General features: G+C 41.7%; 1 protein-coding gene across 1 annotated transcript in view; it reads right to left on the bottom strand.

Moving 5' to 3' along the window:
* Positions 1-3,445: 3,445 nt before the first annotated feature.
* The window catches only part of LOC101851885 (activating signal cointegrator 1 complex subunit 2), a gene marked incomplete at its 3' end in the record, with an annotated part of 19,235 nt that continues 10,526 nt past the window's right edge, over positions 3,446-12,154 (bottom strand). The window contains 8 exon segments of the mRNA XM_013086118.2: positions 3,446-3,556; positions 5,388-5,493; positions 6,151-6,345; positions 8,329-8,472; positions 9,115-9,218; positions 10,952-11,056; positions 11,409-11,518; positions 12,057-12,154. Of these exon segments, the coding sequence (XP_012941572.1) occupies positions 3,446-3,556; positions 5,388-5,493; positions 6,151-6,345; positions 8,329-8,472; positions 9,115-9,218; positions 10,952-11,056; positions 11,409-11,518; positions 12,057-12,154 (973 nt within the window).

Raw genomic sequence — 12,154 nt, 5'->3', positions numbered from 1 at the left:
CCCCTCCCCAACAAAAACAGCAACCTCCAACCACTCTTGAGTGTTTTTCTTTTCTTTTTGTTTCTTTCGGTAAGTGTTTTACGGCGCTCACAACTGCATAAGGTCATATGAGCAGCGTGCGGGACACATTAAACATTTTCAGTTGAGTTTGTAAAACATTTTGAATTTTGCCTGGTAGCAGCCGAAGCTTCCTCTTCTCGATTTTGGACCACCAAGGGATCTTTAACCTGCGTATATTGCACACGGGACCTCCGAGATTTTTCGCCCTGATCCGAAAAGGCTAGGTGTAGATCTTTCCTACCAGAAGCTCAGGGGTGTGGTTGAAAGACAGCAGTGAGAAGGACCCAAGGAGTGGCAGTAGAAAGGCTGCAGAAAGAGTCAGGAGCCCAGAGCAGGGGGCAAAGGAGGTGAGGGGGTGGGGGCAGAAAGTGGAGACGAAATAATACAACAGAACTTTGTTAGAGAGGAGGAAAGTTAATGAAAGGAGAAATTCTTACGAAAAGAAAATTTTCCGTCGTTGTCTGGATTAAATGAGAGACGAACACCTTAACTTCTCGACCACGAGAGCCCCCTCTCTGAGAGTAAATTACTAAAGCTGAGACAAAATAAGAAGACATCAAACAAAAAGATCTGGAGACAACAAATTTTATTGCCTTCACCATGAAAAAATTTATCTCAGGACCTATCATACACAAGTAAACATTAATAGACGATAAAACAAATCTATATCAGCCTTGGTGTATCTCCGTTTTTGCCATCCTCATTCATGATACATATCATTATCATACTGAGTCATATTATGTAGTCTTTCAGTCTTTCTCTCTCTCAATCTAACACACATACAGACATACATTATACACACACACACACAAATTTGTACGTGTGTGTGTGTGTAAAACACAATTGTGTCAAAACAACACAGAAATGTGTCAAATGTGTTCAATCACAATGATGCCACACAAATATTTTACACATCGATCACAACTACACGCATGTGTGTGTCAACACACAGATACAACTACACAGGTGTGAGTGTCAACACACAGATCACAACTACACAAGTGTGTGTGTGTGTTAGCAAGTCAACACACCGAAAACAACTACACAGGTGTGTATGTCAACACACAGATCACATCAACAACACACATGTGTCAAGGTCTCATTCCTTCTCAGCCTTTGTGCCAGGGAGATGAGGATCCACGGTTTTTGCTGAATTAGGTATCTAAAATCTAACTAAGCAGGAAGGGGGACAGGGTGGGGAGGCTGAGAGAGACAGAGGGAGAGAGAGAGAGGGGGGGAGAAAGAGAGAGAGAGAGAAAGGAAAGGATGGAGAGAGTGATAGTAAGTTATAGACAAAGAGAGAGACAGAGAGCCAAACAGACAGACAGAGGGGAGAGAGAGAGAAAAGAAAGAGAAAGAGAGAAAGAGAGAAAAAAAGAGAAAAAGAGAGAAAGAAGAGAGAGAGAGAAGAGAGACCGACTGACAGACAAACAGAGAAGGAGTGAGAGAGGGGAGGACACAAATGACCGTCCCCTCTGTCTGTCCCTCGTCCAGTCCCCCCCTGTGGTCAAACACGCAACTCAAAACATTCCCTTGCTCATTTTCTTCTCGGCGTTGTTGCGATTTCTCTGACCTTTGAACTTCTCTTTCATCCGCCTATTGTGCTGCACCTCTTGACTTTGACCTTGACCTGAAGAAAGAAAAAATGAAGAGAGGCATCGTGATGAAATCAGGTGCTCGTCAAAATTATGAAATCCGAGAAATCGGCATTTTTCGACCAGTTTGGAAATTTTTTTCAAATTTCTGTTTTTGGGCTCTACAGCTTGTATGTCTATTCAAAAACACTTTAAGGTGTGGATTTTATTTTTTAAAACGTTGATTAAAGGCACAAAAAAAGAAAATTTACAACAGTTTCCAAAGACTCTTAAGCTACGAAAGTCACCAAACTTTGGCAGCAATTTTCTCCCTAATTTTACTTCTGAAAGTAAGTGACCCCCGTCTTCTTCAATCGAAACTATCTCGACTTCTAACTTCTATTCAAGATAGACGGGTATTTTTTTCATCGAACGCAAGATGAACGAACAAGCCTAGAGATGACAATAATAATCATTAACTCCACGTGCCCAAGAATTGACGAGCGGCTGATTCCACCACGTCGTGACACAAATCAGGATGCACAAAAACAAAGGTAACATTTTTGCCCCTTATTTATTTTTAAAAACCGACAGGGTGAAAACTTTTATCTACAGTCTTTGACAAAGTTTTTATTGTTTGGTCAGATGACTTTTCAAATACCACCTGGATGAAAAAATGTTGTCTTTATATATATATATATAGAGAGAGAGAGAGAGACTGCGATGCAAACATTTTAGTGAAAGCAAAGATCATAAGCTAAAAAATCTCCCCACAAAATGGTGAACACTTCTGTATAGTTTACGGTCCTTCAATTTTGGTCAGTATTTTCTTCCATCGATGACTCGGGGCAGGAGATAATGACAATTCATTTGCAAACCATTATACAGTGCGACCTCTCTATAACGACATCGTCAGGACCAGAAAAAAATGTCGTTATAGAGAGTTGTCGTTATAGAAGCAACCAAAAATTACTAAATCTAATGATATATAAGGAAAAAATCGGGACCTGGGCACCATGTCGCTATACAGAGGATGTCGTTATATCGAAGGTCGTTATAGAGAGACTCCACAGAATGTCAAAATACAATAGGTAAATTTGGAAGCCCTTAACGACCTTAAATAATAAAAAATAACTTACAAAAGCTTCGAGCTGTGACCATAATAAAACAAAAAATTCCATTCCTATATTTACAGTCGACTCCGCTTGTGTTGATCTTCCGTTTAGTTCATCGTTTTCTCGGGCCCCAGCACCCCTTCTTCTATACAGATCCCAACAGTTAACCCTATCCGTACGCCCTGGAGTCATTTTGTACCCCCCACTGGTTGTATTCTTCACATTTTAGAATACTTTTAGTACGAAGATCTCTTTGAAACTTTCAGTATTTCTCAAAAAATTATTTTGACAGACTGCTATGCAAAGCATACGGATTGGATTAACGAGTAAATTTCCTCTTTGGAAAGTGGTGGCACAGAGTTCCCCACGTCGTAAGGATACAATAGTAAAACACGACGTACAGATAGGGTTAAGTGATCGTTTTCTCGGGTCCCAGCACCCCTTCTTCTATACAGACCCCAACGGTTAAGCTGAACTTCGGATGAGTTGACCTTTTTTTCCCTCCCCCTACAACATCAACTCATCTTTAGTAAACTGTAATAGATTTATCTCATACCACAAGTACAGCACCCACTCACCTTTGGCACTTCCGACGACATCTCTGTTCCTTGGGGGTCCTCCGCCCCCTCCACCACCACCACCTCCCCCACCCCCACTCCCTCCCCCACCACCACCACCACCTCCTCCCCCACGTCCTCCCCCTCCTCCTCCCCTCCCTCGTCGACCGCGAGCCGCCTGCGACTGCCTCCTTTGCTCCGCCTGCTCTCGCAGTTTGGCCGGGTCGGCCACAAACTCATCCCTGGCTCCCTGGGAACAACGAGAGTTGATGGTTTATGTCAGTCCAGGGAGTCTCCAAGAAACACATCTCAAAGAAACACATGTACACGTCAAGCGAGTCTCAAAGTCAAAGAAACACATTTGTTTCTGTTTTTGTAAGAGTTTTACAGCACTTGCAACACAAAAAAGTCATAAATAATAAAGTGCCGAAGATTAGAAGTCTTACAAGAGAGTAACAACAAACACAAACAAGGAGAGATAAAGATGATAGATGTTTGATAGGAAAGAAGGAGCAAACCACACCAGAGCACCCGCCAACTACCCACGGCCACAAACTCATCCCTGGCCACCTGGGGACAACCAGAGTTGATGGTTTATGTCAGTCGAGGGAGTCTCGGAGAAACACGTTTACACGTCAAGGGATTCTTAAAGTCAAAGAAACACATTTACACGTCGAGGGAGTCTCAAAGTCAACGAAAACACATCCATACATCAAGGGAATTTAAAAAACACAATCAAAGATCAATTTAGTCTCAAAGAAACATATTTACATGTCATGGGAGTCTCAAAGACACACATTTACACGTCGAGGGATTCTTAAAGTCAAAGAAACACATTTACACGTCAAGATATTCGCAAAGAAACACATTCACACATCAAGATATTCTCAAAGAAACAAGCAACTAGCAAAGGACATCTACGAATGGGGCACAGTTTGCTCGAGAACCAGATATACATAAATAAATTCAATTGACATTTTTATTATGATTAAATTTTTTATTATTATTAACACTGAAAATTACGTTTTAGCACATATGAGGAAGACAGTACCCTGCTGTAGCATTGTTGTACAACAAAACCATCAGCCATACAGGAATCTCTGGTCAGGAACTCGCTGAGTAAAAACTTGGGTCCCCTTAACCCTATCCGTATGTCGTGTTTTACTATCGTATCCATACGACGTGAGGAACTCTGTGCCACCACTTTCCAAAGAGGAAATTTACTCGTTAATCCAATCAATACGCTTTGCATAGCAGTCTGTCAAAATGATTTTTTGAGAAATACTGAAATTTTCAAAGAGATCTTCGTACGTAAAGTGTTCTAAAATGTGAAGAATACAACCCTGGGGGTACAAAATGACCCCAGGGCGTACGGATAGGGTTAAGATGCAGCTTTTACCATGTAACAAAATTTGTTCTCAACGGATCACATGCTTTCATACACACAAAGTGTTTTCCGCCAAAAACCCAACACATACTTTATAAAAGCCACCAAAAAATCTTCTTTTTAAGCATGTTCGTGCGTATAGCAGCATTTCAAAAAAGCTGATTTTCTCAAAAGTGCTAAAAATGGATGTAGTGGGTTTGCATCTCAGCTCCTCATATTATTATCTTTCACTCCGGTACACAAGCAAACAGACACAAGAAGCCATCATCAAAGGTGGGAATGGGTACCCGGCCATAGACCGTGAAAGATCTTGTCAGTATGTTAGTGTTTTTGCCTCTATAAATGGCCGTTTCCACTGTAGTATGCTTCCCAGGAAGTTGAGGTTGTTTCAGAATGTTCTCAGGTCTGCTGGGGTAATAGTATAGATTGTGAAACGCATAGAGCTTGCTGTTGTGTGGGGATTTGCGCTATACAAATGTTATCTATCTATCTTTCTATTCATTGATATATCTGTCTGTCTGCCTGTCTGTCTGTCTGTCTGTCTGTCTGTCTGTCTGTCTGTCTGTCTGTCTGTCTGTCTGTCTGTCTGTCTGTCTGTTTGTCCGTCTGTCCGTCCGTCCGTCCATGCGTCCGTCCGTCCGTCCATCCATCCATCCATCCATCTATCTATCTATCTATCATCAAATCGTCTCACCTGACTCCCCTCCTCCTCATCATCTCCATCATCATCCCTGGCCTTGCTCCGACCTTCACCCTTCGTCTTTTGACGTTCCAAGTCTTGTAAAACCCGAGGCAAGACCCTGTGGTGAGAAAAACACTTAGATTGCAATTGTCAAAGGAAATATGGCAAAACATCATACAACACTTATTTTTCATAAATTAATAGATAATAAATAAATAAATAAATATCAATAGTATAGTGCATTTTCCTGCTCAACAGCAAGCTCTATGTATTTTACAATCTATATTATTACCCCAGCAGACCCTAATGTGAAAGCAGCTGATGAAGCACTTGAACACAAACTGACAAGATCTTTAACTGTCTATAGCTGGGTAACCAGTCCCTCTTGGGCGAAGTGAGGAAAATTTGTGTAAAATGTCTTTCCTGAAGATGTATCATCAGGCCCCTGACAGGGTTCAAACCCATTACCACACCCCCCCCCCCCCCCCCACCATCATCCAGTGCCTTGCCGACTGGCGTGGGCGACCATGGACCTCCACTTCCATCTGTCTTGTGTTGCAGCAATGGTGTCTGTTGTTCTTGCTGCTCCCAGCCATGTTGTCAACTTGTCCAGTATCTTTTCCCTCTGTCTGCCTCTGCCTCTCTTTCCATCAAACTTGCCTGTTGTTACAATATTCTCCAATGCTTTTTTCCGCATTGTGTGTCCCATGAAATTTGCCTGTCAGTTTTGTATATTCGTCGTAAAACCTCTACTAAAACTGTTTAAAAAACTCACCTGTTGGAGTTGAGCTCGTCTGCAGAGTCAGCATCGTCGGCCCCGACAGCGTGGGAGTCGTACGTGTCGTCGTACTCGTCGTCGTACATGGGCTGTCGGTCGTACATGCTCTCCTGGTCCATGCTGCCGTACGCGTCGTAGGTCGCTTTCACCGCAAGGATGGTGCTCTTGTCCTCTATGTCCACCACGTCTTGTCTAGGAAACGGAAGGAAAAATGTTTTTTATTTAGTAGAGGGTTTTACGGCGCTCGCAACTGCATAAGGTCATATGAGCGCCAAAAAGTGGGTGTCAACAGAGAAGTCTTTACATGGAATCAGACTTAGACTGCTCACCTCTCTAGCCTCAACAGCACAAAGTCTGCTTCGACCATCAAGGCACCCCAAAATAGCGGGTCACAAGAGAGTGACAAACATACAAAAGAAGTAGAGGAAAATGACGATAGTAAGGATCAGGAAAGAAAAAGCAGCAGTTCCCTGTTGTAGATCAGGCGTGACATGAGTCAGCCCATTTACAATTCTACTGTGCTTGAACGAGAAATGTCCCCTCTTTGGGAACGGCCTAAAAACACTACAGTCAGTGGCACCGCCCCGGGGGGTTGAAAAATATTTGTCAGGGGTGCCACTCAACTTTTTTTGAAAATAGCTGAAAATCCACACGCCACGTCTCGCTAACATATGAATATCAATTTGAAACCCAAAGGGTGTACATAGAGAGAAATGCAAACAAAAAGAGGATCAAAATACCGGAAATACCGCAAAAAATGCGGAAAAGTGGCATCCATGGTTTGTGTGTGTGAGTGTGTGAGTCTGTGAGTCTGTGAAAACTGGCCCGACTGCCTTTTTGATATAATAATTTGACGGCAAAGTCGTCGTAAAGGAAAGCGCCCGAGCCGCTGGGAACGGCTTACCGAAGATAAAGAGTTGAATTAAAAACATTTTAATACCGTACTATGCGGTTCTTCCCTTCTTGAACACAATCACACAGCACAACACACATACCCACAAAGGGTAGCAAACACGCATAATATAATATAATTATTATTATTATTATTATTCTTATTATTATAATATGTGAGGCAGCGTGGTGGAATCAGGCTCTCGTCAACAATTAGGCACGTAGAGTCATTGGTATCATCTTAAAGCTTGCTCACTTGTCTTTAATAGGAAGAAAAAATATCCATTTATCTTGAATACAAGTCGAGATATTTGCGAAAGAAGGAGGTGGGGGTAATCTGTTTTCAGAGGTAAAATTAGTGAGAAAATGGCCGCCAAAGATTAGTTATTTCCGTAGCTTAAGAGTCCGTGGTAACTGAACATTTACATTTTTTGTGCCTTTAATCAACGTTTTTCAGAAAAATCCACACAGAAATGAGTTCTTTAATGGGCATGAAAGGTGTTGAACCAAAAAACAAAAATTTGATAAAAATTCATAAACCTGCGGAAAAATGAAAGTTTCTTCACTTTGATTATTTTGACGAGAGCCTGATTCCACCATGTTGCCTCACATATATATATATCTATATACTGTTTACACAAAGACAAACGATCTGTCCTAAAATCTGCAGTCAGTGATACAACATTTACTACAATCGCTCAGCGTCATTCCATAATCCCCCCCAAAGAAACTTTTTGGTATTCCAGATGAAGCTGTTATTTGAAGAATAAAAGTCATCAAGGGCGCCTCACCACAGTATAATTTCGTTCTGTTTCGTTATTTCCGTATTAGATTTTCACTCAAAAATAATGAAAACCCAAGCTGTGGCTCTGATTTGGTCGTTTTCTTTTTCTCTTTACTTTCCTCAAAACTTCAAATAATGACTTAACCCTATCCGTACCCATACGATGTGTTTTACTATCATATCCATACAGTGTGGGGAACTCTGTGCCACCACTTAATCCTATCCGTATGTCGTGTTTTACTATCGTATCCATACGACATGGGGAACTCTGTGCCACCACTTTCCAAAAAGGAAATTTACTCATTCATCCGATCCATACGCTTTGCATAGCAGTCTGTCAAAATGATTTTTTGAAAAATACTGAAAGTTTCAAAGAGATCTTCGTACTAGAAGTATTCTAAAATGCGAAGAATACAACCCCGGGGATACAAAATGACCCCAGGACATATGGATAAGGTTAAGCGTTAGTTCAATGACTCTTGTAAATGGTAAATTCTTACTTTTTTCCGATGTGAATTTTGGACATATCTACTTTCTTGTTCCTGAACACATCAAATTCGTCGTTGTCAAAAACATTCTTGCGTGAATCCAAGATGTCTGCCGAATCCGTCTGCCCGTCTCCTTGATTCACCTCTCGCTCTTGTCTGTGGAAGACACGGAGAAACTAGGTCAAGGTCACGTAGCACAGGCAAGCATCTTGTGTGGGCATTTGTGTATATAAATGTGTGTATGTGAGAGAGAGATGTTTGTTTTAGTAAGTGTTTTACGGCACTTGCAACACAATAAGGTCATATAAGTGTCAAAGATTAAAGGTGTTACAAGAGAGTAACAAACATGAAAAAGAAGGAGGGGAGATAAAGACGATAGATGTTTGACAGGAAAGAAGAAGCAAACTACACCAGAGCATCCGCCAACCACCCACTGAGAGAGAGTGTGTGGAAGACACAGAGGAACTAGGGCAAGGTCACATAGCACAGACTAGCATCTAGTGTGGGTATTTGTGTGAGTAAATGTGATTATGTGAGAGAGAGACGTGATGTAGTGTATGTGATAACGCTTTCATAAGTCAAAATTACATCAAAAAGGATTGATTTTGACATAGTGTGTGTGATACGGCTCTATGGTGTCAAATTCACATCAAGAGGGACATATTTCGACGTGACTTAGTGAATATTTTGACGTGAAGTAGTGTATGTGATAAGTCTCTCGTTTTCCTGATTGCCAAATCCAGGACAGTCCCCGGATATTTCCGGACAGTTGGCCAGCCTGCGAGGGCAAATCCTCACCTGGGCAGATCGGGACTGATGTCCAGTAGCGACGACGGCAGTTTTTCCTCCAACACGCTGGACACAACACGCTCCAGTCTCCAGTCCAGTTCTTCTAGAGCAAGCTGAGTGGGTGGGGCACGGGAAGATTTAGTTTTAGTCAGATTTTAGTCAGATTTTTAGTTATAGTAAGATTTTAGTAAGATTTTTAGTTTTAGTAAGACTTTAGTAAGATTTTTAGTTTTAGTAAGATTTTTAGTAAAGTTTCAGTAAGAGTTTTTACCGCCACGCCCAAAAGGGTATAAGCAGCAGATAAAAGTAAAAAGCAAAGTAAGTGTTTTACGGCACTTGCAACACAATAAGGTCATATATAAGTGCTGAAGATTAGAGGTGCTACAAGAGAGTACAAACACAAAAAAGAAGGAGGAGAGGTAAGGACGATAGATGTTTGATAGGAAAGAAGAAGCAAACCACACCAGAGCACCCGCCAACCACCCACAGTAAGATTTTATGGCGCTCACAACTGCATAAGGTCATGTGAGCGACAAGGGGTGGATGTCAGCAGAGAAGTCCTTACAGGGAATCAGGCTTACTCTGCTCACCTCTCTAGCCTCAACAGCACAAAGTCTGCTTCGACTGTCAAGGCACCCCGGAAATAGCCGGTCACAAGAGAGTGACAAACATACAAAAGTACACGAGCGTAAACATTTCTTTTTATATATCACTGTGTGTGTAGATGGACAGACAGACAGATGAATGGATGGATGGACAGACAGATGGATGGACAGACAGACAGACAGACAGCACAAGTCCAGTATGATAGCCCATGTGTATACAGACAAATGGACAGACAGAAAGACAGGCAGACAGACATCTACAAACAGTACAAGTGACCATACCTCTATAAAACCCTCCCCTAGATGAGGGAAGAGATCTTAGAGACTGTTGATTGTCGTCAGCTGATGTCATGATTAATTAAGTAATCCACAACACATCCTCGTGTCGATTTATCGTTCTTGCCTTGTGCACACCAAGAACAGGTTGTTGTGATTGAGTGGTCTACCTTGTATCATGTTGTTGTGATTGAGTGGTATACCTTGTATCATGTTGTTGTGATTGAGTGGTATACCTTGTATCATGTTGTTGTGATTGAGTGGTCTACCTTGTATCACGTTGTTGTGATTGAGTGGTCTACCTTGTATCACGTTGTTGTGATTGAGTGGTCTACCTTGTATCATGTTGTGATTGAGTGGTCTACCTTGTATCATGTTGTGATTGAGTGGTCTACCTTGTATCATGATGTATTATATAATATGTACGTGATGGTCTTGATGATTCCTGCCAGCTAGTAGCACTTGGGAGAATAGGCAAATTATTGGTCACAATTTTTTTTGGCTTCAATGAATTTGTCTTTGGCAATTGATTTTTGACATCAGCATGACTTACATTTATGTATAAACCGTACCTCTATAAAACCCTCTCCTAAATGACTTGGCTATTGTCAACCCTACCTCTATAAAGCCCTCTCCTAGATAAGGGAAGAGAACTTGGTCAGGGTTCCTGCCATGAATTCCCCACCAAATTCTAGGAAATTTCCAGGAGGTTTGAAGGAGAAATTTTTAAAATTCAAGGAGATTTGGTCAAGAAATTCATGCCCAAAGTCTAGATCTATGTCAGATAGGCCCACACTTGACCAAAAGGAATCATAGTTTTGATTTTCCTACAAAAATTTTTTAAATGCAAATTCAAGGAGTTTTCAAGGACTTCTTGAATTCAAGGAAGCCGCAGAAACCCTGTTGGACATAGTTGACCATACCTCTATAAAGCCCTCTCCTAGATGAGGGAAGAGTGACCTTACCTCTATAAAGCCCTCTCCTAGATGAGGGAAAAGATCTTTGACGCTGGACACCAGAGACTCCACCTCCACCTCATTGGGCCGCGGGCTTGACACGGCACCTTCACCCTGCGACACACAAGAACGACACATTGTTAATAAGTACCTGTGAGAACTAATAACAAATGTGAAGCGTGCTGACAAAATGAGTCGCTTATACGATCAAGCCTTACGAAAATAGATACATCACACTTATAGGTGAACTTTTAACAACATATCAGTATGAAATAATAAAAGGCATGTTACAGTTAAAGAATATGGCATCAATAGAAAATCTACAAATTTGATCCAGGGGTCGATTTTTGGCCAATATTTCCATTTGTGGATCCTCAGAAGTAACTCATTTGGTCAGCATGTCTCACATCTTATCTTATCTTACCTTAATTAATCTGATCTTATTATATCTTATCTCATGACTCACATAACCCTCAGACTCAAACTCCTCCGGTAGGCTCGCTCCGTCCCTGAGATCCTTGGGTCTTGCCCCCGCCCATGGCTCGGCTGTCAACGAGCTCACGGTCGCTGGTCTCGCTGCAGCGCATGGGGTGGGGTGGGGGGGGTTAGAATAGAAAATGTCCGTTATAGACACATGTAGCACACACGGAGGAACATGGAAAATGTAAGTTATAGACACATGTAGCACACACGGAGGAACATGGAAAATGTAAGTTATAGACACATGTAGCACACACGGAGGAACATGGAAAATGTCAGTTAAAGACAGTGTGGCCTATACGGGCTGGCTAGAACTAGAACGTTGACCATCTGAATAAATTATGTAATTATGCAATAGAAGATGTGAAACTTTAACACGTGTGTAAAAGATATCATTATAAAATAATGTTTTATGGTTTTTTTACTTTCTTGTCTCTCTGTATCTCTCTCTCACACATACACAAACAGACACACAAAGATGCATAAATAGTACTCATGCACTCTCAAACACACACACACACCACACATTCGTTTACATAAACACATCAATATATACACAGAAACAATCAACATGCATTAAATCTATATTCACTAAAATAAAGACACGCACACACAATATACATACCCATCACCCCTTTCCCTCTAGCCACAGCACCGGCATGCGTCGTCGAGGAGTCCGGCGCCCCATCTGGACTGGTGCGACCGCCTGTGTTTGTATCGCCCCTGGGAGAC

This window comes from Aplysia californica, unplaced genomic scaffold, assembly GCF_000002075.1.
Source record: "Aplysia californica isolate F4 #8 unplaced genomic scaffold, AplCal3.0 scaffold00437, whole genome shotgun sequence".
In the NCBI taxonomy this organism is placed as follows: domain Eukaryota; kingdom Metazoa; phylum Mollusca; class Gastropoda; order Aplysiida; family Aplysiidae; genus Aplysia; species Aplysia californica.
The sequence above is the reverse complement of the archived record's forward strand: the minus strand, read 5'-3'. Positions and strand labels throughout refer to the sequence as shown.